The sequence below is a fragment of the Mirounga leonina genome, unplaced genomic scaffold (assembly GCF_011800145.1).
Source record: "Mirounga leonina isolate KUSES-001 unplaced genomic scaffold, KU_Mleo_1.0 Mir_82, whole genome shotgun sequence".
Classification (NCBI taxonomy): Eukaryota; Metazoa; Chordata; class Mammalia; order Carnivora; family Phocidae; genus Mirounga; species Mirounga leonina.
The window spans coordinates 34,996,592-35,022,163 of NW_023270825.1; the positions used below are offsets into that span (position 1 = coordinate 34,996,592).

The window sequence follows — 25,572 nt, forward strand, 5'->3', positions numbered from 1 at the left end:
TGTATATGTGTGTATATGTATGTATATATGTATGTGTGTGTATGTGTGTGCACACACACAAGGCTGGGTCCCTCTGAGATCCCAGAGAAGGGAAGAGTCTTGCTGTGCTTCTCTTCCCACCCCCGCCTCCCCCTTGCCCCAGCCTTTATAACAAAGGAAAGAGTAATGTGGATCCCTCTTCCTTTTCTCTTCTGAGGAACTTCAATTTTGACTGAAGTATGTTCCTGCCTGAGGGATATTTCCTGTTTTTCCTGCCTGGGGCCCTTGTCTCTCAGATCTTTGTGATGGCACCTTCTTGTCACTCAGGTCTCAGCTCAGATGTCACCTACTTTAAAAGGTCTTCGCTGACCAGCCAATCTAAAGCAGCTTTCACATGGTTCTCCTCACTCTTTATTCCATTATTCTGCATTTGCCCCTTAACATCACTCTGAAAGTATTGATTAATTTGCTTATTATCTGTCCTCCCTGCTAGAATGGAAGCTCTCTGAAGACAAGGATCTTTCTGTATTCTTCACGGCTGTGCCTTCTAGTACCTAGCTCAGTTCCTGGCACCTCGTAGGCATTCAACAACAGCGTGTTTGAATGAATGCATAAATGAATGAATGAATGCACGCATGCATTTTCCTCGAGGACTTTTGCTCTTCCCGAGGGCAGCTGCAGCTAGTCCTGGTGACTTGGGACTCAGAGACAACGAGAAACTCACTATGCTACCCTTGTGTTTGGGACTGAGAAGAGGCAGAGAATTCTGCAAGGCGCAAGCAGTTTCCAGTAGCGTCTAGCTCTTCTGCTCAGATATGTGTCCTACGGGGAAGCTCAGACATAGCAGGCAGCCAGAAAGCATGAGCGGGGTACTCTTTGGTGAATGCAGAGATGAGGGGGCCGGCGCTTAGACTAAGGTCAGTATTGCCTGTCGCTTGGAGTCACTGGGGCAATTCCCATCAGCTCAGCCCGGCTGCTGGAGTGACTTCCAGGACCACCCCACTGCCAGGGGATCTGGAGTGGGGAGCATCTAGGGCTCAGGCAGTGGGGACAAGCATTCCTTCCAGCCTCATGGGACTCCATGTTCGACTGGGAAATCCTTCTCCGTGATAATAGCCCCTGGGTTTCTGGGCCCTGGGTTTCCAAAGACTGGCCCTTCAAGATTTTATGTGCAGGTGGTAACCTCTAGAATTGTCCTGGTCCTCATATCACCTCTGATCACATTGAGAGAGAGTGTGTGTGTGCATGCTTTTGTTTGAATCTTAAAAAAAAAGGAGGGTTAGAATATCATTCTGAAATCTGCAGTCTTTCTTGTGGGTGGCATCCGAATCAGAGCCACTGACTCAGGGTCCTGGAGGTTAAAACACGGCCTTGGAGCTCAAGGATCAGGATTCTGTCTGCCAAACACCAGGGCTGCCTCTTTTACTTCTGCCTCCCACCCCTCCCAGAGCGAGCGGGTGCGAATGCTGACTAACGCATTTGCTGAGAGAACCTGGTGCCTCTTCTCCCCAGAGCGAGGCCAGTGTGAGGGACAGTCAGTCTGCGAGTGGGTAAGAGGAGGAGGTCAGGTGGCAGCATGCAGCCCAGCAGACAGTGAGGCCGTGTCCCCAGACAGAAGGAAGAGGAACACAGCAAGTAGCAGGTTTGGGGCAACGACGCTCTCCCCTCTCCCCGCACCTACATGGTAGGAGGGACTTTGGTGTGCCGGGAGCCTTTGTCTTGAATCTTCTCATGAGATTTGTCTCTTAGCTCACCTTCTGTATTGTTCTTGTCCCCCTTCTTCCCCTCATTTGTCCCTCAGTTAGGGGGACGATGGTGTCATTGGTCTCTTGGTGTTACGGGTTTTCTCTCCTGCCGAGAGAAGTGGGTTTTGAAATGGGGATCACTCTGATGCCTTGTTTGGGGTGGCACCTCCCCACAGGGTCTGCCTTTCCCCAAAGCTTGTTTTGGGGTTGCTCAGGGTGACCTCTTTGGAGGTGACCTCCTGCCACAGCCCACGTGAGCCCCACATGTGCAGCACATGCTGGTTGCCTGCCAGCAAGGGGCGGGGGGCCTTCCTGGGCCTTGGGCTTGGTAACCGGAGCCAGCACGGCTCCAGGGATCAGGTGTCTGCCTTGGGTTTCAGGTGTATTAAGTTGTTCCTGTTGTGGTGTCTCATTGCTAATGAAAAGGCTCGAGTCTCGCTGCTGGTCCTTTGGGCTGTGGTTGATCACAGTGATAACATTTGGCACCCAGAAAGAACCTTATTTCCACTTGAAACATGTGGCACTTGGCAGACAGGCAAGCTGGCACCTGATGTTGACCCATTAGGTGCTGGCCTGCCGATGGGCACACCCGAACTTTGCGGGAAGGGGGACATCTGGGCTCCATGGTGGGTGGCATTATCTCTTTTTGTTGGAACACTGTGGCTGAGCGCTGGCCCCTCGTGTCACCTCCCTGCCCTCCTCCTCCTTCCCAGAGCTCTGTCTGTCTGCCCCGCACTGTGACCCTGGGCTGCCTGATCTCCTCATCCCCTCGGGAGCTGACAGCTTCTTCAGCTAACATTTCATAAAACTCTGTGTGTCAGGCCCCGTGTCATGGGCTTTGCACCTTCTCCCACAACTGGGACTGTCATTCCCATTTTACAGGTGAAGAAACAGCAAAGAGAGGGTAAGAAGACCCCACGGGCATGCGTGGGAAAGGCGGGATCGGAAGCGAACTCTGACCACACGCTTGTGTTCTTACCGCCCACGCCGCTCGTCCTCCATGCTTCCCAGGGCTCTCTCTGGAGGCCCATGGTGATGGGAAGGGGTGTTCTTTCCCCCCGAATGTGCCCCGTTCCCTTCTTCCCAGGCTTCTCAGCCCCTCACCGCCAGACTGAGGGCGCCGTAAGTGAGCTGCGGTGTTACCAGCCCCGGTGAGCCGTCGCCGCTGTCCTGTCCCTCTGTCCTGCTCCAGCCCCCAGGACCCACAGGCCAAGCTTGTCCCTCCTCCTGCTCTCGGACAGCGGCCCCGTCACCGCGCTCCACGCTCCGCTTGTGGCCTCACGGTCTCCGGGGGTGGCTGCTGGAGAGGCAGAGGCTGTCCGGACCGAGCCACGGAAGAGCCGGAGGCCGCCAGCGTAGGAGGGCAGCACGTCCACAGTCCTAGCAGGAGGCACTGAGCTGAGGAGCTTTCCTTGCCGACGCCCGGCCCTCCTCATGCTCTCTGGGCCCCGCGCTCTGCTGGATCGGAGGCAGAGCTTTCCGGAACAAAAGAACATTGTCAGTTACAAAATATACTCTCTGGCCCTTAGCTACTCTACACCTGGTTGGGGCTAGAAGACAAAAACGAGGAGGCAGCACCGAGCAGGGAATTGGGGGGGGGTTCCTCCCAGCCCCAAAGTTGAAACCCCTTGCCCGCCGGCCTCGGTGCAGCTGGGCAGACACAGGCTGTGCGTCTCCAGGCAATCCCAAGGCGCCTTCAGGCTTCACTAGGGAAGGCAGGTGTGCTCTGAGGATACCCAGGAGCTGGACGGTGGGGTCTGTGCCAGGATCCAGCGCCCCCAGCCCCCACTCTGGCCAGCGTGTTCTGTCTTTCGGCATCTCTGCTTCTCTGCACGTCTGCCTCATGTTCTTCTTGTTACCAGCTCACCAATGCCCTCAGCACCGTCTGGAGGGAGCTGGTTTGATCAGCTTAGCTAGATCCCCTTGCCCATGGTGGCCAGGTCCCCCTGGGGGTCCCCAGCAAGCCCAGTGATGGACCGGCCTCCGGTGGTCAGATATCCACCTCTGGTCCAGTTAGGAGCTGCTTCGCCACAGAACACACACTACCCAGCCCTGCTTCCCTGAGCAGAAGCTTTGGGCTGGGCAGTTCCAGCCGGAAGAGACACCATGACTGGCACATCCGAGGTGCTGAGAAAAATGGTGAGCGGCTCACTGTGCTTTCGGTACTTGGTTGGCAGAGGGCCCCCTCTTCCTGACTTTCTCCCCCAGGGCTCCCCGCATCTTCAGGAAAGTCTGCCGGAGCGGTGTGGAGGCGGTGAGCCTGTTTGTTCACACCACAGTGTTCCCTGTGCCTGGGGACAGTGATGTGGCTCTGTGCGGGGTGATGCATCCGGGCTGAGTGCAATCCTGACCTGTCTCAGGGAGCCAGGGGTCCCCTGAAACCAGCCTATGGTGGGCTTGCTCCCCGAGTGCCCAGGGCCTCGCTTCTAGATGCCTCATCAGAGCAGAACAGGTATGGGGCATGCCAGGGCGCGACAGGAAAGGCGGTAAGGTTCTGCAGCTGCTGGTCGAGGGAGCGGTACCCGGGCGGCTGTCAGGAGGCCAGTCCTCCTCCGGTTCTGGCTCAGCCACTGCGTGTGGGAGCAGGAGGGAGTTGCCCGGCCTCCCTGTGCCTCCGATGGTTGTCACCACTCTTCCCTGCTTCACAGGGCTGGCACGAGGACTGAGGCCTCTGGATTCCTTAGCTGAGGGGTGCGCGGCAAGTGTAATTATGAGGATCATAGATTGGGTGTGGTTCTGCCTCGAGATGGGCTAGACAGTGCTTCTCAAACTAGTCTGGGTGGACCTGGAAAGTGGCTTTTCTGACACACTCCCTGATGATGTTGATCTCTGGGTTGGTTTGCCCGGCCGCTCGCTGGGAAGCAGTTATTCAGCAGAGGGAAGGCAGGAACGAGACGAGTGCCTCCTACTGTGCGCAGGTGCTTCACATCCATGGCCTAATCCACAGCCCACAACAGCCCCGAGGAGGCCAGTGGTATTCTCATTCCACAGGAAAGAAAACTGAGGCTCAGAGAAGTTGAAAGTTGCCCAAAGTCACACAGCAAGTGCCAGAATCTGGATTCAGACCCAGGTCTTTCTGATTCCAAGGCTGACGGATAGCTCTTTCACTATATTATAGCTCAAACTTTCTTCTAAAAATCCCCTGCCACCCTGTTAAAAATAGAGGTCTCTGGCCCTTGCCCTCAGATTCTGATTCAATGGGTCTAGGCCAGTCAAGGTAGCAGCATTTAAAAAACAAATCAGCCCAGGGGATTCTAAAGCTGAGCACCTGCAAAGCACGCCGGGAGAATGGGAGCGCGCCATGCCACCTCAGCTGGCACTTCCGGTGGGAAGCTTCAGCCCACATCTCAAACTGCAGCATGCATTAGAATCACCTGGAGAGCTTGTTAAAATGCAGATTCCCGGACCCCGGCCCCAGAGTTTCTGATTCCATCTGTCTGGGGTGGGACTCAAGAATTTGCATTTCTAACAAGCCCCGGCTGATGTTGATGCTGCAGGTCGGGGGACCACACTTTGAGAACCACTGTCTAGAAGCTGCATCTTAACACAGTCCCCGAGTGGTCTGCATGCACTTTGGCGTTTGAGGAGGGCTACCCTGGAGGAGCCGGAGTGAGAACACACAGAGGAGGGAGGTGGGGGGAGAGTATCTCTCCTCCTCAGCAGAAAGGGGCCAGACCGTTAGGACGAGCACCCAGAGGGGGCTGATGAGGGGCTGGGAGCTGAGACTTGGAAAGGATAGAGGTCTCTTCCCCAAGGAAGGTGACGAGAACAGAGGCTCACTCTGAGGAAATGAGGTGGGCCTCAGGACCGGCTTCATCAGGCAGCATTCAGCTCACCCCTGGAGAGTGGAGGAGTCCTGTTGAGTGAGTGGCACTGAGGAGGGGGGGCACGAGGGCTGAAGCCTTCAGCGAGGGGATGGTGGCTGTGGGGAAAGGAATGGGCACCCCCTTATAAATGGGGTATCAGCAGCTACAAAGGCCCCACTGAGGTGAGAAAGCAGGAGCCTGTGGGTGACCATCCAGGCCAGCATCTTGACTGCCCTGCAGTGCTCAACAGCAGGAGAAGACTAACAGCCACACAGATGGAGGGGCCACAGGTGGGCAAGGGCATGGTGGGCTGTGGATTGGTAGGTGCACACAGTGGGAGATCCAGGCTATGGGACCAGGGAGGGTAGAAAGAATAGAGTCCACTAGAAGATCACTGGACTGTTCATCTTTTTTTTTATTATTAAAGAAAAGTGGGGGCACCTGGGTGGCTCAGTCGGTTAAGCGTCTGCCTTCGGCTCAGGTCATAATCTTGGGGTCCTGGGATCCTGCATCAGGCTCCCTGCTCCATGGGGAGTCTGATTCTCCCTCTGCCTCTGCTGCCCCCACTGCTTGTGCTCTTTCTCTCTCTCTCTCTCTCTCTGTCAAATAAATAAATAAAATCTTAAAAAAAAAAAAAGGTGGGTGGGAGAAAGAAAATCCCTCAAAAGGCCCAGACTTACTGTGTTTCTTTTTTTTTTTTTTTTTAAGATTTTTATTTATTTATCTGAGAGAGAGCACATGAGAGGGGGGAGGGTCAGAGGGAGAAGCAGACTCCCTGCCAAGCAGGGAGCCTGATGCAGGACTCGATCCCGGGTCTCCAGGATCATGACCTGAGCCGAAGGCAGTCGCTTAACCAACTGAGCCACCCAGGCACCCTTACTGTGTTTCTTGCTTAGTGCCTATGAATAGCCAAAATGGAAGCATTTTCTCCAAGCTCCACAGATTTTACTGGGTGGTCAGGAAGACCTCTAAGTTGTGAGAGGATGGGTGTGGGGGTGCTCTGGGCCGCCCAAATCCCTCAGCCTCAGTCCCTGGCCACACAGCTAAGAAGTGAGGGAAGCAGGAGAAGGAATCCAAGCCCAGCACTCACTCCCAGGGTAGCTGCCTCTTCTAACACCTGCTTACATCCTCGGGTGGAGTCCCCTAGTGCTGGGAGCTCTTCCCTGGCTGGGCCTCAGGACCTACAGAGAAATCAGCATAGATAAGTCTCCGTGTCTCGTTAATATACAGCTCTCATTGCCCTGAGAAGCAGTGCTGGGGGTAGCCCGGGCTCTGGCACCAAACAGGCCTGTGTTCAAATCTCTGCCACCTGCTGTGCTGACCTTGGGTTAGTTATCTTACCTCGCTGGTCTTTGTCTCCTTCCCACTCAGCTCTGTAAGATCAGGGATCCTATGTCCTTTCCACCACTCTGCACCTAGTCCTGTGCAGGGCACATAGTAAGTTCCCATAGAAGTGTATGGAATAAAGGGAAGGTAGAACCTTCTGTCTCCCTCCCTGCCACCTTGTGACCCCTCTTTGTAAGGCACTGCCCTGGACCAGGCCTGCTGGACTAATATGATAATGAGCTAGGTTGATTGTAAGATGAACCAAATTGCTGGTTCTCACTGTCCATGAAAGAATAAGAATTTCCTGATTCCCTTCTATGCCAGGGAGGGCGAGAAGCAAATTCTTGACAACCGTCTGTCTGAGGAGGGGGTGAGCACGCCCCTGCCCCCACCCTCGCTTTCTCAGCACACTCGGAAGAATGGCGGCCAGACATTGCCCATTTGGAAGAGTACAGCTCAACAGCTATGAATCAGCTTGTGCAGGCGGAAAATGAATCCTGTCTGACCAACCTGGTCCAGTTTGGGTTGCCTGTTCAGAATCTTTCTCTCCCCTCTGGTTAAATGATGGTTGGTCCTGACGGGGACAGGGAAGAACCTAAATTGGATCCGTCTGTATTTGTGGAAGCCTGGGGACAGGCCAGAGAAGGGGAGAAGCACCCCCATTGGTGAAGAACTAATGCTGAGGGGGACAGCGGGGTGGTGGGGACTCTGGTACCTGGGGCGGGGGGGCTTTGGGGCTGGGCCGTGCAGCCTGGTGACTACGTCTCTGTCTGGAACTCTGCCTTGACCGTGTTCTCCACCTGAAAACGCGTTAATGCTGCCCATTCCTGATCTGTCTCCAGGGAGTACACTAAGACTTAAGCTTAATTAACCTACTCGATAGAGCTCCTGCCTCACCGGGCACAGTGCCCGGGCACAGTTGGAGCTGGGAAGAGGCGTGGTGATGAAAATGTCTCCCCTCCTCTCTGTCATCACTGATTCAAGCCTGCGTGCTGCAGCTGCTGACTCGTCCTGCAAGTTTCCCCAAATACGTTTCTGCCTTGGGCCGCTTTGCCAAATGCCGTATGCTTCCTGGGTCTTGTGGCAGCTGAGCTCCTTGAGCCCTTGGGCACATGAGCCTGAGAAGCCTGTCTGTCCTCCCCTCCCTCCCCCAGCAGCATGCTGCCTCACTGCCTGGTCCTCCAGTCGCTGGTCGTCACTTACAAGCACCCACAACGGACAAGGACTGTACTAGGTTATGGTGGTAACTGCAGTCAGCTGAGTATCTCCCAGGTCCTGGGCCCTGTATCTCGTCTGGTCTTCTCATCCACCCTCTGAAATGATTGGTGATGTCCCCATTTTGCGGATGAGGAAGTGGAGGCTCAGAGAAGCAACGGGCCTGAAGTCATAGCTATGACCAAAGTGGCTGGAGTCAGGCCTGGCTTCAAAGCCCATGCTCCTTCTAAATAAAGGAGTACAGTGCCTTCTCCAGTAAGCGGGGGCTAGTCAACAGCAGAGCCACCAGGCCTTCTTGGTGGGCCTCTGCTAGGGTCCCTGCGCCTTCCCCACATTCATGACAGCACCACATCCCCTCCTGGTTATTAATAAGGCAGAGAAAGAAAGAAAAAAAAAAGACAAAACAGGCAAACTAGGTAGGTTGCTATTCCTAGGGGTTAGAGTTCCAGGGGGGGATAAATACTCGCAGTTCCCTCCAGAAGTGTAAATAGAAGACCTCACACTGAGGAGAGGGAGACACATTTGGGGGCTGAGTGAGGCAGTGGATGGAGTGGGTTCCCCCGTACTCACTCTGCCCTCCTCCTGTACCCGCTCCCCCTCCCACCCCTGCCCCTTACTGCCGGCAACTCTCAGGTCAAGGAGGAAGGGAAGCCCCATTCAAAGCCCCAGATACTTCCTTAGGGTCAATCTTTGGCTCAAGAAGGCCTTTACCTCATGCCATCTTTCTGCCATATTAAGCCATAGGGAATCCCTTCCAGTACGAGTGCCCTGGGCCTTTACTATTCAGTCCCAGCAGTACTCTTCCTAACCTCCTTGCTCTCTTCCTTTCCCCAGGCGTGGATTTTAAGATGAAGACCATAGAGGTAGATGGCATCAAAGTGAGGATACAGATCTGGTGAGTTGGGGAGGAGGAGAGACATGGGGCTGCTCCCCCGGCCACCACTGCCATGTGTGAAAATCCCGAGGCTGCATCTGGGATAACAGGCCACCTCTTCTACCAAGAGAAGCAAATGTCTCAAAGCCCATCTCCTGCTTCTATGAGCCTTAATCTCTTTTTCTTAGGAAACTTCATGGGATTGGCCACAAGTCACCCAAAGGCAGGAATTAGAAGGAATTGGCAAACTAACGAGTGTGGGTTTGTTTTAGGATGGAAACTTTGCCCCTGGGCCATGCCACAGTACATGGGAGGGAGGGTTACACCGCACCCAGAGGATGGACCCTGGGGAGAGAACCCCAGGACGGCATGGTGCACTTCCCACCAGTAGCCACAGGGGGCCGCTGTGGCTCTCTGGCCTGAGGTTTCTGCAAGCGCGGCCTTCGCCAGCCTTTGGAACTGCTTCCAGTTTGGAGAATGCTATGGGCGTTGCCTTGAGAGGCCCCAGAGGCCCCACAGGGACGAGAGGTGGAGCAGTCCAACCTGTCTGAACACAGTGGCCCAATTCTAAAGAGAGTTGCCCAAGGCCCAGTTTTGTTTGGGGCTCCTGGCACTGATTGAGTTGACAAGGCCCCCGTAAGCCCTGTCAGCACCCGATCATCAGGCCTCTCTCCTGCAGAGTCGGGTATGTTCAGACCCCTTTGGGGATCAAAGCTCCTGATTTTTCACCCTGTAGCTCCCCAGTCTTTCCTGCAAGGGCACAGGGTCTCCCAGCTCCTGTTCACCCCTTCCCCTCTGGCTCCATGGCCCCTGCCCTTCTGATGGCCTGGCTTTCTACGGCAGGGACACGGCGGGGCAGGAGAGATATCAGACCATCACAAAGCAGTACTACCGACGGGCCCAGGTGAGCCACCATTTTCAGGGTCTGGAGGTGGGATGCTGCCATCCACACTCCCAGCTCTGGGCGTTTGAGGTATTTGTGCCAGCGACGCCCAGAATAGGGCCCTCGGAGTGCCTGCTGGGGAGGGTCGCCATCACACACTCCTCAGTTACTCTCTGAGCACACACCACAGGCAAGTCCCCCAGCCTCATCCCCACCCTCCTCCCTGGGCCAAAGACCCCAGTCAGAAGATTGGGTGCCTTCCTACCTCAGAGAGTTCTGTGGTAGGCCTAGGGCACAATAGCTTTGGGGGTGTGAGAGAGAAGGAGAAGTTTCCGGGTGCCGAGGGATCCTCATTATGCTAAGCAGGGAGAAGGGAGAGTGGGACCCAGCACTTAAGGTACCACACCTGCCTCTGGACCCATGCCTGTGCACTCTGTGTGCATCTCCCTCCCCCGTCTCTCTCTCCTCTCTCTCTCAGGGAATATTTTTAGTCTACGACATTAGCAGCGAGCGCTCTTACCAGCACATCATGAAGTGGGTCAGTGATGTGGATGAGGTAGGAGATGCGGCCTCACCGCTGGGGGTGGGGGAAGGGTGCCTCAGAGGGGAAGGCGATGGGAAGGGCCGAAGCTCTCGGGGTTGGTGAGCAAACACTCCCAGGAGACCTTGCCTTTCCCAGCCCTGGATGAAGACCTCTGGGTGAGTAAGACATGGGGAAGAAGCCCAGGCTGCCACGCCATCCGTGCCCTGCGCCCACCCAGGCCGCCATGGCTGCTTCTTCCTTGGAAATGAGTTAGGTCAGAACCTACCCTGGGACCATTGTCCTTCCTGAAATCTCAGGAGCAGGAGGAATCGTGAGACTGGGGTTCTAGTCCTGGCTCTGGAGCCTTGGGCAAGCCATCTGAATTCTTGGAGTCCCCAGTTTTTCATCTGTAGAATGAGGGGGTGGACTTAAGTGCAACGTCCTTGCCAGTTCAGATACCAGCTATCTAACCCCAGGAAGTACGGGGAGTAGCCAGAGTGTCTCCCACCCTAAGCTGTCCCCGTGACAGCCCTCCAGGCCCCCTGGGGTCAGCCTCGTGCCTGCACCCAGTCTGCCTGCTCTGTCCCTAAGGCTCTGGAGCTTGGTGCTGGTGTGGAGGCCAGAAGCCTGTATGGTGGGGGCTGGGGGGGAAACGCAGCACTCACTGGCGGTTCTGCCTGTCCTCTGTCCCCAGTATGCACCAGAAGGTGTCCAGAAGATCCTTATAGGGAATAAGGCTGATGAAGAGCAGAAGCGGCAGGTGGGAAGGGAGCAAGGGCAGCAGGTAAGTGGAGCAAGCTGGCCTTATCCATTGCTCACGTCTCCTGCGGCCAGGGCCAGTCCTGAGAGCTGGGACCCAGGATTCTGTCCCCGTGCTGAGGCACCCTGCACCTCCCACAGTTCCCCGAGGCTCCGGGCCAGTTGCCATCCTTGAGAGTTTGCTTTCTGTCCTTTGGGACAGTAATTTGGGGCCCATCCTAAAACAAGGACCTCTCGGGCAGCCCCTCTCCCAGCTCTAAGGGCCCCAGAGCAGGATTATCCTCTGCTAAAGAGGTCATCCCAGTGTTCGTGGGGAGGAAGGGCTCCAAGTCGCTGGCTTCCCCAGCAGCATCATGGCACGGCTGCTGTCTACAGGTACCCCACCCCTGTCCTGATACTGGGAAGGGGTAGGGAGGAAAAGCTCACGGTCGGAGAAGCCACGGAGCAGAGAGGGTAGGAAGGTGGTGCCGAGGGACACAGCCCTCCCAGAGGACAGAAGGATGGATACCATGGAGACGAGAGTCATCCACCCACTCCGAGGGCCTCGAGAGCTTTTTTTTCTCCCTCTTTCTGTCCATAGCGCTTAAAATAAAATGGATTTTTTGGTATACAAAAATAATACAGGATCACTGAAAAATCTGAAAGTAGAGGCAAACCCTACTAGAATAAACCCTCCTAGAATAGTATTTATCAAGCACTGTATGGATGGCAGGCACTAAGCAAGTGCTTTGAGACGCATGACCTCTTTCAGTCACTCCGTGACTTTGGTTGATAGACACCCTCATCCCCCTTTAACAGATGGCAGCGCCGGGCTTAGAGTCAGTGACTTGTCCAAGGTCGTCCGGCTGCTGAGTGGCATCACTGGCCTCTAAGGCTGGGTCTCTTTGACCCCAAAGCCCGGGTTTGTCAATTCCACCTCCTGCACAAGACGGGGGGATCTTCGTCTCCTGATGCATGTGTGTGCACCGGGAGGTGGCTGGGGGTGCGGGCGGGGCTTTGTGGAGCGTCTTCTCCATTCTCGGCTGGCCTGTGTCTTGGAAGGAGCTCCCGCCTGGTCTGAGAAGTGACAGCTCAGCATGGGCTGGGAGGGCTGCGGCACAAGTGTGTGCCAGGTGCTGTGGGCACCTCCCTTCCCTTACTGACTCCCTTTCAGGAATGTTCTTTTCTTGCAGCTGGCTAAGGAGTATGGCATGGACTTCTATGAAACAAGTGCCTGCACCAACCTCAACATTAAAGAGGTGAGAGCCCCGAAGCCCCGCAGCCCTGCCTCCGGGGCCCAGTCCCGAGGAGCTGCACGGAGCGGGGAGGCGGCGGGTCAGAGGACGAGCACCTGCCTGCCCCGGGGCGGCCACCGGGCTGCAGGGGGAAGAGGAGGCGGCACCCCACTCACCCGCCGCCCTTGGTTTCCCAGTCTTTCACGCGGCTGACGGAGCTGGTGCTGCAGGCCCACAGGAAGGAGCTGGATGGTCTCCGGACACGCACCAGCACCGAGTTGGCATTGGCCGAGCTGGAGGAAGAGGAGGGCAAACCTGAGGGCCCGGCGAACTCTTCAAAAGCCTGCTGGTGCTGAGGGTCCTGCGTGGAGCACCCACCGATCCCCCTCCCCTCGGGAGGCCTGTGGCAGACAGGGAGTCCGGGCTTTGCCCTGCTTCTCCTCTCACTCGGGTGACCCTGTGGAATACCAGTAGCTGCTACTCCCCTGCCTGGCCCTGAGAGCAGCCCCGCTGTCATCTCAGAGCAGCCTCTGCCCCCGCCCTCCAGCCTGGAGGGGCTCCCTCCCGCCTGTTTGCCCGCCACAGGCCCGCCAGGAGCCCCCGGTATGCTGCGGGCGCGGTCTCACCGCCCCAGGCGCCCAGACAGTGGCCCCCTCTGGAGTGAGGCCACTCCAGGGCTCCTTCTTTCTCAGTGCATCCTGTCTCTCTGCTTTTCCTCTCTTCCTCCCACCTCTCTTTCTTGTCCCCTTCCCCCTTCTAGTGTGTTCTGTATCAAAGCCCCTCACACCTCTTGCCCTCGCCATCCTGCTGTGTGGCTGCCGTGGCAGCTTCTTTCTTTCCTTTCTTCCTAACCCTGTCCAAGGGAATGGACTCAGGCTCATGGGGATGTTCCATACTCTTCTTCTGGGAGAACCGCCCCCCACCCTGCTTTGTGAAGGGGCCAAAGCCTACGGGGTGCTTCTTCCTATCTTCCCCACCCCACCGCCCCTTCCTGTGCCGTGGGCCTGCCTCACCAATGATCAGGGAAAGTGGAACATCAAGGTAGGAAGGAAACACCAAACTGGTGGTCCTCAAGACTGGGGCTGTCCCAACTTTCCCTGCCTGCCCCGCAAATCCCCCCCTCCCAGCTTTGGCCTTGCTTGGCTGCCTACCCACCTGCTTCTTGCGGAAAGTGAGCTCAGAAGCAGGTGCTTCAGAGAAGAAAAAAAATGTCGAGAGGAGGCAGGGATAAAGGTCACCTCCATTCTCTACCTCCCATGCAGTGTGTATACAATGTCTCCCCACCTGGGCTCCTGAATTTAAAGATGTGTACCAAGGCCTCAGGGCACTGCAGGGACAAGGAAAGCCTGGGGGGGGAGGGCGGGTGGCGAGGCCAGTGATGTTGATGTTGACGAGCCAACCACACACCCCAGAAAGGGGAGTGTTTGGACCTGAAGGACTAGCCCCTGTATATCAGGTGAAAGCGAGGGAGAGGAGACCAGAAGGGAATATGGCAGCAACTTCCCTTTCTGTGTAAGAAGGGCGTTTCCCCACGACCCCCCTGGCACGTGAGAGGTGACATAACCACTAAACCCAGCCTTCCGTGCTCAAGGTTTTCCTGAGACTCAAAGTCTGTGGGAGAAGGGCAGGGGCTTCCCGGGGAGAGAGAAGGAAGACCCCGGGTAGAAATGCTTGGTGCTGTTCTCTTCAGCCTTCTAGACAAAGCGCTCATCTTGCCCCTCTAGCTCCTTGAAGAGGAGCCACCTGCACTGTGGCTGCAGGAGGAGGGAAGGGGACTCCTTCCTCCAGAGCTCTTTGTTCAGGAAGAAGTTTCTTTAACCCCACATGGCCCAAAGGTGGCTTGAGGGAGGCGCTTTAAAGAAGGGGCAAGTCAGTGACGGGCCCTAGTGGGGTTCTTCCCCACCTTCCCAGGGTTGGAGGCTCCTTCTTAAGCTACATTTTAGCGGCATCACATGGCTCGGGCTGGAGCTAAAACAAAGACTCGAGCACTGAACATTCACCGACGAAGGGCCGAAGTCCAGGGCCCACACGTGTGAAGGATTAAGAGCCCTGCTTCCTTATTCCTCCAAAAAAAAAAAAAAAAAAAAAAAAAAGGTGGGTAAGAAATCACCAAACCTTTCCTCCTGACTCTTAGAGTAGGAGAGGGTAGCTCAGGATGTAGCACCAGGGATAGGCTAACATAGTGGAAGGAAAAGGAGGGCAGGGATAGTTATAAATTGTTAGCTGATGAGAAACTTAGATAGCAGACTCTTTTGGATGAAGTCATGATATGGCTGGGATGCTTCCTTGAGGACTGACTCCTCGGGTGTCAAGACACGGCGTCACACCAGGGGTGGGGTGACAGTAACCAGCCCTCGGGGTGCCGGCAGCCAGGGGCTTTGGAGAGCAGATGTTTTGCTGGGCACTGGCTCCAACCTGTGGATCCATGTCACAGTGTTCCCTGAAGGTCAGGCAGAGCGCACGTCTTTCTCTCCCAGCCCCCTCAGGACAGAGGGACTAATTTTTACTATACCTAGGAGTTCTGGAAGGGAAAACGCGGAGTGGAGATTTTATGAACCGATGAGCCCATCCACCAGGGCCACCGCTGGGGAGAGGTATGGAAGCAGGAGGGTTGGAGCTTTAGGGTCAACTACGCTCACTAGGTATCAGAGTCAGCATCGCACCCCTAAACTTGTCCAGTCCGGGAGGTGGCCTGGGATCTGGCCTTAGGCCCAGACTGTTGAGCAGACGCTCCTGCCTGTTTACTCCTCACCATCTCTGCACCTGCTGTCTTGAGACTCAGCCCAGCCCCAGGCATTCCACATGCTCCCAGGCCCCCACCATCTCCCTGTGATGGGTTAACTTCGTGTACCGTGTCTTGGGTCCAATATATGAATTGTGAGCAGGGTTCATCTATTTTAAACACAGATGTTTACAAAATAAAAAATATTTCAAACCACAGGTGTGGCTGCCTGTATGAGCCCCTAGGAGTTCTCACCGGGACCTTGCCAGTTAAGGAGGGAGGGAGAGGCAGTGCTGGGAGAAGAGGCTCCAGAACCTTATAAAGCAATAGCAGAAGGATGACAATGGAAGCAGCAAAGCGTCATCCTCCTTATTGTACCTTTCCCAACACCACCTGCAGGGGAGCCCCAGCAAAGCCCCCAGTGCTCTGTGGTGGGCCTACAAGTGCAGAAAGAAGCCTGCATCGCTGGGAAGGTGCTGAATACCTGTGTCTGAGGGAGTCTTTAAAGCCAAGAAGGTTCTCCTCTATCTGAGATGGAACAGTAACAGGTCTCCCTGAAGTCATGAGGAGGGATTAAATCTTTCAGAAGTTTGTCCTAGCCCCGCGATCGGGTACTCCAGGGAAGCAAGGCAGACTATAATCTCGGGGGCCTGGGGGTGCAAAATACTATCCTTTGGGGCACAGAGCTGATGGAAGAGGCAGAAAATGGGAGTCAGGATAGAATGAAGAAGGAGGGACGCCTGGGTGGCTCAGTCGGTTAAGCGTCTGCCTTCGGCTCAGGTCATGATCCCAGGGTCCTGGGATCGAGTCCCGCATCGGGCTCCCTGCTCCACGGGGAGCCTGCTTCTCCCTCTGCCTCTGTCTCTCTCTCTGTCTCTCATGAATAAATAAATAAAATCTTAAAAAAAAAAAAAATAGGTTTTAAAAAAAAAAAAGAATGAAGAAGGAAGGAGTCAAACAAGATGGCGCAATGGTAGCCTAAGATCTTAACCTGAACTTTACAGTTTATGGAGAACTTGCAATACTTTATCTCTTCCATCCTAACACTCCTATCTGTGCGAGATAAGGAGGGTGATTACACAAATTCAGCTGGTAAGGAAATGTGCCTGAGGGCCTCGGGTAACAGTGGCAGAGTCATGGCCCGAAACACCAAAACTGAAATCTCTGGAGGGAAAAGCTTTAGCGTCCGTACTTTAAAAAAAAATCTCCATAAGCAATTCTCCTTTGTAGCTAGAGTTGAGAACCACCTACCTAGACTTTTTGCCTACTAAGCCAGCACAGTTTCCAGAACAACTGTCCCTATGGAAAGCCGTGGGAATCCCATACCTGTTAGTTCATGTCCAAAGTAATAAGCTTCTGGAAAGTGGGCTAGTTTGAGGTCAAGTTGGAGACAGAGGTATTTTAAGAGAGCCCATCAGTTTTTTCAATCATGAAAGGCGAGAGCCTGCATGACAGAGGGTCCTAAGTTCTTAGAGAAAAGGGATGGTGTGGCCCTGAGGAAGAGGGAACCCCCACTTGATCCCCCAGCTCAGGAACTTCCATGGTCTTCCTGGACAGAGGCCCCAGAAGGGCAGCCAATAAGAAGTGTCCAGATGCCCGAGAGTCCTTGGGGAAGCTCTTGGCATGCAGGTGAGTCTGGCAAGTTCACGCTGAAGTTCAGCCCACTGTCAGGGCCAAGTTCTTCTGACTCATTGGCCTGGTAGGGACATTTATTGGCTGTTTCTAGGAACTCTACCCAGTCCAATCGGGGGACACACTTCATTTGCATTTCCTGCCACCTCTTTTAATGGCCAAAGATTCTATTCACCCTCAAGTAAGGGAGCTTGTTTTGAGGGAGCGGCCAGTGGGGACATGGGTTCCCACATGCTATGAACAGCCACGGAACAGGCCACAAAAGACACAAAAGCTGGGCACTCCCTGGTGAGTAGTTCCTCCATCTTCTCAGCAAATCAGATTCTCAATACCAGCTGCTCCCAAGCCTTGCTTATTCTTCGTTCTAGAAGACAGTTCCCAATGGACGCGTACCTGTGAAAACACTCTCTAATAAACAGTTGCATTGTTATTGAAATAACACTCCCCAAATCCCCAAGCCAGGTCAAGCCCGATTGCCAGTCTTCCTGATGGAGAAATCCTGCCATTTTTTTTTTTTAAATCAGATTTATCGAGCTGGTGGTGTTTGGAATAATGAAGTGAAGCACTAGGCCTTCCCTTAGGTCCTCAGCTGTCCCGCAGTACGGTCCATGGCTGGTGCTGAAAACCTGGGCGGCTTGGCTGGGTTTAGAACCATAGCAGCTTTGACTCCCTGCACACTCCCTTTGTAGGGGGGCGGGGGGTGGGCAATGAGCAGCACAAGCCTGCCAGGAGAAGTCGTTGGGACCGAGCCTTTGTCTGAGAGGAGGCAGGTGCAGCACATGCCCTGGGAGTTACTCCCCTGCTCTGACTCCTCACCATCACCCCGGCCCCGACTGACGGCAGCCTCCTGAGCCTGTGGAGGCAGAGTGGAGGACCCATAGTACTGGAGTCGGTGCCATGCAAGGGCACCTTGGGGGCAAGAGCAAAGGTCCTCTCCAGCGGAAGTAACATCACTCACCGAAAGACTGATCACGACAAACTTCATCTCTGCAGCCTGGGGCGCGCTGAGCCACTGAAAGCCATTATTTCTAGAAAAATCACACTGTCCTCCTAAGGATCCCTTTGATTGTGTGCTTGTGGAAAACAACAGCCAAAGAAAACTATGTGCACAGTCATATGTATATTTCGGTTATGGTCTAGTTAAGGGGACATGCCCCCCAATTCTCTTCCTCATCTTTCCGATCTTGGCAGACCCTGACCTCTCAGTGGCGCAGATCAGAGGTTGGCCTTCAGCCGACAATACACGTCTGTGCCAAGTGAGAACGACTTGCTGGGGCTGGTCCGAGTCAATCCTGCATCCCTCCCTCCCTTTTTTCCTCCCCATTTGACCTTTGGGGCTCTAGTTTCCTGAAAGTAGTGAATTATTCATGTTTGTACATAGATATCAAATTGGCCCTTCCCAGGTTGCCAGCAGGGTGGGGCAGGTAGGTGGCTTTGTTCAGCGTCTGTAAATAGGAGGAGCCACCTCCCTGTTGAAATAGCACCTACAGGTGGGTGACCATTTTTTGCTAAGTCATCCTGGGGATGCTCAAAGCCCCATTGTGAAATCCTTCCTGTCCTTCCAGGCTCCTCCTTCCTCCCCACCCCTATAACAGACCCTGACGTGGGTTCCTGCCACTCTGCAGGCCTCGCTGTGTCCCTTCACCATGGCTTACATAGCCAAGTCCTTCTACGACCTCAGTGCCACCAGCCTGGACGGGGAGAAGGTAGATTTCAACACATTCCGAGGCAGGGCCGTGCTGATTGAGAACGTGGCCTCGCTCTGAGGCACGACCAGCCGGGACTTCACCCAGCTCAACGAGCTGCAATGCCGCTTTCCCAGGCGCCTGGTGGTTCTCGGCTTCCCTTGCAACCAATTTGGACATCAGGTGAGGGGTGCCTTGTAGTGTACCCAAGGAGGTGGGCTGCCGAAGCTTTGGTCGGCTAAGGGGAGGGGGAGAGGGACTGTGTGTGTCAGAGCGTCTGGAATTGTAGGTATGTTTTGTTAATCTAGGTCTTGGGTACACGTGAATACCAAGAGGAAGGACGTACGGTTCTGTCTGGGCTTCAGCACCAAGGGTGGGGTTTTGTTGTCTACCGTCTTCCCATTATGCTCCATGAGGGCTGGTACCGGGTCTGCTTTTCTCTCCACTGTGGAGAAAGTGCTCGTTAAATAACCGCTGAGTGGATGAGTGGAGGAAATAGAAGATCACCAATCAAACTAGGATGGAACTGACCCGGGAGACCTTAGTTCCAGCTAGACGTGGTTCTGCTATTCCGTGGCTCTGTGCCCTCAGAAGAGTCCCTTGATTTCTCTGTTTTAGTTTCCTTATCTGTAAATGGGGGGACAATGCCACTTATCTCATGGGATAATTGTGAGGTTCAGAGGGTAAGATACACAAAAATAACTTGAAAAATATAAAGTAATATGCAAGTAAAAGCAAAAGCAACTGTATTATTTAGGTTGAAGGACTTTGTTTTAAATCAGCCGAGGGGAGAGTGATTTTGGTGGAAGGCTCAGGGTTTGCAACATGCTCAGATCTCCTCCGGGCCTCACATGCACCCCTCTATCTCTGATTTTTTCCTTTTTTGGGGTGTGTGTGTGTATGTGTGTGTGTGTGTGTGGCCCATACGGGGATCAAATCTCTGTCTCTGATTACTGGGTCAAGTTCTAGATCTTCAGCCCACACACCTCAAGTTCTTTTAGGGATTCTTCTATTTTCACTTATTATTTTAACAGCACCAGCAGACAGAATGTCCTCAAGTGAACCCTCTAATTATAACCCCCTCAGTTCAATTCACAGTGGCATGAAGGCAAGGAATTGGTTAGCAGAGAGACAGCAGGAAGGCCGAAGTGTCATTGGCTGTGACAAACGTAAGCCCAGACCATCCCTGCTGTCACCGTCAGTCTGTCTCTAGGCTTGGCCAGGGAGGGCGAGAGAACCGGCGAAACCCCAGAGGCACCTCCACCCTTACACCATCAGGCCAGCTAGTGGCTGGAGGGAATCCATTACCGGTAGCCAGCCGGTCATTTGCATTGAGAGATAAGGAGTCTAATAGAGATCACCTTTGGGCTCAAGATGTCATGATGGCCTGGAACTGACTGTACTGATTGGTTCTAGTAGGTCAGAGGCAAGAACTTTCTCCCACAGGGAGATATCTGACTCTTAGACCCAGGGGGAGGGGTGGAAAATAAGGGTTTCCATGGGCCTTTGGGGGTTGTCAGGGGTGGAGAATGCCAAGTGGGGATAGGACAGGGATGGCAGGGGGCAGGGAAAGACCGGTAACAGGCTCAGAGCTAAAGCTTTCACAGCTGAGTCCAGTGAGTGAGTGTGAGGAGTCTTGGGAGAGCAGTCTGGAAGTAAAAGGAATGATAACTACACATTTACAACCTTTATCACACACTTAACTTTCCTTCCCCTGGCCTGTTCCAGAACCCTAAACACTATCCTGTTTAATTCATCCCTGTTGGTCACTGAGCAATTCCATTTAGAGTACATCGACTGTCGTCTCTAACTTACTTCGCCTTTGTGGCACCTGAAAGCCAGACTTCCTTGGATGGGGTCTTCCTTCATCAAAGTTTCCTCCTACTTACACTTCAGATCTAGGACAAGGCAAGATGAAAGCAAGAAGCTATAAATCCTATCCCTCTAGTCCCCGATTTCACCCTTAGCTTGAGGAAATGAGCAGAATTGAGACAGAGGCTATACTCAACACTCCCGTGTAATTAGAAGCAACGGAGGCAAAATCAGGGCAGAGGGAAAAGAAGGTTGTGGCTAGACATGTGTGAGTGTGCGTGTGGGCAATGGAAGGGAGAGTTCTAGGTGGCATCACCTGAGCTGCCTTTTCCTTTCTTTCTACTGCCCTGAACTCAAGGTTCCTTGAAGTTTCAGACAGATACCCTAAGAACTGTTCAGGGCAGTTTAGAGAGAGAAGCAGCAGGTTGAAAGTGCTAAATCATTCACTGTAAGAACAGCCACGCTAGGAACTGCAACAATTTTCAGGAATGGCCTAGCAAACCATGAAACAATAACTGTGAGTGGGGAATCTCCAAGTCAAGAGTAAGGCAAAGGTGGTGAAGAAGGAAAAAGAAAGAACAGAGTCAGGGGAGGGTGGAGGCTACACAGAAAAGAATGATCCTGGGAAGGGAGGGTGAAAGATTTTTGTGGATCCTTCATTTCCCCCTTCCCTCTTCCATGCTCTTTGTCTTTTTCCTCCCCCAGGAGAACTGTCAGAATGAGGAGATCCTGAACAGTCTCAAGTATGTCCGCCCTGGGGGTGGATTCCAGCCCACCTTTACCCTTGTCCAAAAGTGTGAGGTGAATGGTCAGAACGAGCATCCTGTCTTCGCCTACCTGAAGGACAAGCTCCCCTACCCTTACGATGACCCATTTTCCCTCATGACCGATCCCAAGTTCATCATCTGGAGCCCCGTGCGCCGCTCGGATGTGGCCTGGAACTTTGAGAAGTTCCTTATTGGGCCGGAGGGGGAGCCCTTCCGCCGCTACAGCCGCACCTTCCAGACCATCAACATTGAGCCTGACATCAAACGCCTCCTCAAAGTTGCCATATAGACACGAGCTGCTCGGCACGCGGATCTACTCCATCCCGCCCCTGGTATCTTTCCTTAGGGTCAGGGTCTCCTGCAGGAGACACTGCTGGACCAAAGCTTCCCCCTGAAGAGCCTTGCCCTTCCAGTCCCCCTGTCTCCCTTCCTTCCCCCAGCCTTCTGGTTGGTGATTCTACTTGGAGCTCCAAGACTTGGGTGGCTCTGGGCCTTCACAGAATGATGGCACCTTCCTAAACCGTACGGGCGGTGTCTGAGAAGTGTGAAGGGCTTAGAGCCAGCCTGCTAGATGGGTCCAATAAAGGGCAGGTGGGCAAACGGCCAAGCTCTGTGTCTTCTTCCTTGATGGAGGGTAGAGGGATGGTACAAAGTCACAGGTGGGACAGAGAGCTGGCAGCACACAAAGGCTTGATAGAGGGAGGCTCTGATCGGGGGACGCCCCAATGACTGTTGAGAGCAGGCTCTGGCTAGGGTCTGTGGGTGCGGGAAGTGTGAATTGTATTATTACTTGATGGCTCCTCCAGAATGGAGGATGGGGGGGGGGGTGCTCAGAGGTGGTAATGTGAGGTAAAGGAGAGGACTAGACAGTGGGCCTTTCAGCGGAGAGTCCTGGGAGGTTCGTTAGAGGACTCCAACCAGGAAGATGTCACTATCACCGCAGGTACTGGGCCAGCCAAGCACTAGCTGCACGTTGAGTTATTGCTGGGACATAAATTTGGTCAACTTTAACTGACAGCAAGGGTATGGAGGGTGCAGTTCCCGGGAACACAAAGAGTACTTATTTTCCTGGTCACCTTGCTGAGTCACATTTGTTTTTGATCCTTTGCTAGACCGACTCCCTCCTTTTCACAGTTCACATGCTACCCTTGTCTTTCTCAAACTCACATATTCACGGATCCAGGCACAAGACAAATCAGTGTAGGCATGAATGATTGATTTCATTTTTTCTTCCATGAGGGTGGGAATGGAAAAGGGCCTCCCTTTAGACAGTCTGACTATTCATAACCTGCCAACAGGACAGCCCTTTTCTGTGAGAACAGGTTTCTGCCAATTGGCTTTGTAAGGACGGTGACCCAGATTCCTCAGCAAGTACAGGCAGACTCCAAAGGCACCAACACCACGAAGGCCAGGTCCTATCATGTTCTGGAAAAGACACCTGCTGAGAAGCCACTGCCCTGTCACTTTGCCTCACAAACCTCTTCCTGGAAACTGCCCACTTCACCTTTCCTTTTTTGACCATTAGTTGGAACATTTTAACTTTCCTCACTGAAGCCCTGAAGGGACAGTTCTCCAAACTGGACACACTGCTTACGAACCCCAATGCTGAGGGGGAGATCCCTTTCCTGTGGTGTTCCCATAACTATTTTCCAAGCACCTGCATCATCTGAGAAGTCAATGTGGAATAGACTGTCTGACCTTCAACTAAAGCCATGCCTTCCATGGTGCTTTATTTCAAAAGGGGTAACCTGAGCATTACAGTGGGAATCCCCTGGCACCCTTTTGCAGGGCCTTCTGCTAAATTAAGGCTACCCTTAACTTGACTCTTGAAAACTCAAGCCTTTCAAGATTCCTGCTCTTAAAGCCAACAGCTGGGGTATGGTTTTTGGAGGGCAGGACCAAGCACTGATGTTAGAGCAGTAACTGCAGAGACAAATCACTTCTCTGAAGAAATGAAATACAGAATTCATACTGGATGCTAGCATGATTTGTTCACCATCTCCATAGTGCTAAAGGCTGTTGCTTTGTCTAGTAAGAGAGCAGCTGTCCTGGATGTTGGCATTATGCCACAGGCAATTGAGAGCTGATATGCCAGTAGATGTGTTGGGTCTTTCCCATGAGGCTCAAGTTGAAGGAATTATTTAAAGATTCCCAAAGGATCGGGAATTAACAGTCTAAGTGATTTTGCAGAGAGTCAACAAGGGCCATAATGCTAGGAAAAGGGCTCCTCACTTGGGCAGGGAAAACGCTACATGCTTCAGAAGGGACCTGACCAGTCTGGCTCAGGAGGGAACAGGGAAGGCAGGACTGGAGGAACTTCTTTTACGAGGACATTCGTTTTTACTAAATCTTTGGTTGTGCTGTTGTTAAAATGAAGAGAAGTGAGAAGTGTTTCCTTTATTCTTCATCTCATTTGTCTCCCTTTACATCCTCAGAAGTATCAGCTTATGGTCATAAACAGACTTGGCAAAGCTTAATATAATCACCCACTTTCAATCTTTTAATCAAACTTCCCTAGGGGCACTCAGGAAGTAGGAAGGTGTCTCATCAACAAGCTTTTCCAGAGAGCTGAGATAATGCCACTCGATTTAGAGGAGGGACAGAGACAATCACTTCTCTGAGGGCTCTAACAAAAAATAAAGCTTGGGGTTGGGGCGCCTGAGTGGCTCAGTCGTCAAGCATCTGCCTTCAGCTCAGGTCATGGTCCCAGGGTCCTGGGATCGAGCCCCGCACTGAGCCCCACATTGGGCTCCCTGCTCGGCGGGGAGCCTGCTTCTCCCTCTCCCACTCCCCCTGCTTGTGTTCCCTCTCTCACTGTCTCTATCAGATAGGGGCGCCTGGGTGGCTCAGTGGTTAAGCGTCTGCCTTCGGCTCAGGTCATGGTCCCAGGGTCCTGGGATCGAGCCCCACATCGGGCTCTCTGCTTGGCGGAAAGCCTGCTTCTCCCTCTCCCACTCCCCCCGCTTGTGTTCCCTCTCTCGCTGTGTCTCCCTCTGTCAAATAAATAAAATCTTAAAAAAAAAAAAACTGTCTCTATCAGATAAATAAAATCTTTAAAAAAAAATAATAAAGCTTGAGGTAAATGATTTTAGGGAACCAAGGTACACAGACTGAAATTTATTATTTCTATGACTATGTTCCCATGCTATACCTCCTTAGTTTCAGAAGCACTGAGCCAAAATCTAATTGATTTCAAATCTGATTTCTTATAATCACCATCACAACTGTCATCCAAACTATCATTTATTATTTACTACACTCACCCACTGCATAAGTACTTTATATATATTAGGTTACTTAATTCTCATACTGACCCTATGAAGAATTTTTCCCTCTGTTTAAAGGTAAGTGAACAAGACATGTGCCAAGGACAAAGGGCTCCAAGTAGCAGAGTTGAAAGTTAAACCCAGGTCAGTCGACTATAAAGCCTGTACTCTTTTTTTTTTTTAAGACTTATTTATTTATTTGGGGGGGGGGGTAAGGCAGAGGGAGAGGGAGAGAATCTCCAGCAGATGCCCCACTAAGCACAGAGCCCAACATGGGGCTCGATCCCACAACCCTGAGATCACGATGCGAGCTGCAATCAAGAGTCAGACGCTTAACCGACTGAGCCAGCCAGGCGCCCCGAAGCCTGAACTCTTTAAGTACAACACAACAGGATTTCCCTCTACCTCCGAGTTCCTTCAGAAAGACCACCGATAGCTGCCTGTACACAGCACTGCACAACTTAAAAACATTTTCACTTACGTTACATCATTTGATTTAAAAACTCTGTGCGGGAAGCATGATTATTTCTATTTTTCCACTGAAGAGCCGAGGTGCATATAAGTTACCTGCTCAATGTCCCAACACGAGCAGGTGGCAAAGCTCATTTCAGACCTAGGTCTCTTGGTTTCCCTTCTATCCAAACCATACTGTACCTCAAAATAGACTGTACTACAGTCAAGAAACACACAACCTAAAATGGAGAGCCTCAAATTCAGTGAAGTAACTTAACCTTGCTCACACAAAAAAAAAGAATCAAAGAATTCTTGATAAAGAGCAGCGAACATACACTTCTTAGTAATTCCTTGTAAGTAACGAACCATATCTGGTTGTGCCCACAATATATCATATATCAATTAATTAGTACTGGGAGAAGCCAAGACCATTTGAGAAAGACTGGGCCAGCTAAAACAACAAAACAAACATGCTGAGCTTTAACTCCAAAAGCCTAAGTATGCAGACTCCGGATCTATACATCATGGAGCAAGTAGACAAAGAACGAGGTGCCAGGACAAGCCCACTTTCCCAATTACATCTATAGATGATTCCTTTTCTTTTTTGTATCTCAGGAAGGAAAGTAAACTGATATTTTTGCCTGGCTCCCCTTTATTTGAACAGAAAAATTTGGTTTCAGTAGAACTGGGTTCAAGAGGTCTTTATTTGATTAGATCCATAGAAGAATTCTAGAAAATAAAGTGTCACAAAACACAGCATAAAGTTGGTTTAATAATGACAAATGTGGATAGGATCTTAGGTTTCAAGTTTTGTAATATATAGTCCAAAACAGACAGATAATTATACAGTCTATAATAGACGAAGATATCTGTTGGGGCTTATAAATCATACTCTTGAGCTCCAAATGACT

General features: G+C 52.7%; 2 protein-coding genes across 2 annotated transcripts in view; both read left to right on the forward strand.

Annotated features, from left to right (window-relative positions):
• RAB15 (RAB15, member RAS oncogene family) overlaps positions 1-15,345 on the forward strand; it is a 22,798-nt gene extending 7,453 nt beyond the window's left edge. The window contains exons 2-7 of the mRNA XM_034992653.1: positions 8,906-8,966; positions 9,789-9,849; positions 10,307-10,384; positions 11,046-11,135; positions 12,283-12,348; positions 12,522-15,345. Coding sequence (XP_034848544.1) covers positions 8,906-8,966; positions 9,789-9,849; positions 10,307-10,384; positions 11,046-11,135; positions 12,283-12,348; positions 12,522-12,680 — 515 coding nt within the window. The 3' untranslated portion in view covers positions 12,681-15,345. The remainder of the gene's footprint in view (positions 1-8,905; positions 8,967-9,788; positions 9,850-10,306; positions 10,385-11,045; positions 11,136-12,282; positions 12,349-12,521) is intronic.
• Positions 15,346-18,254: 2,909 nt separating this feature from the next.
• On the forward strand, positions 18,255-21,546 carry GPX2 (glutathione peroxidase 2). The gene is made up of 2 exons (XM_034992655.1): positions 18,255-18,546; positions 20,881-21,546. The coding sequence occupies exons 1-2, from the start codon at positions 18,325-18,327 to the stop codon at positions 21,229-21,231; spliced, it is 573 nt and encodes a 190-aa protein (XP_034848546.1). The 5' UTR covers positions 18,255-18,324; the 3' UTR covers positions 21,232-21,546.
• The last annotated feature ends 4,026 nt before the right edge of the window (positions 21,547-25,572 follow it).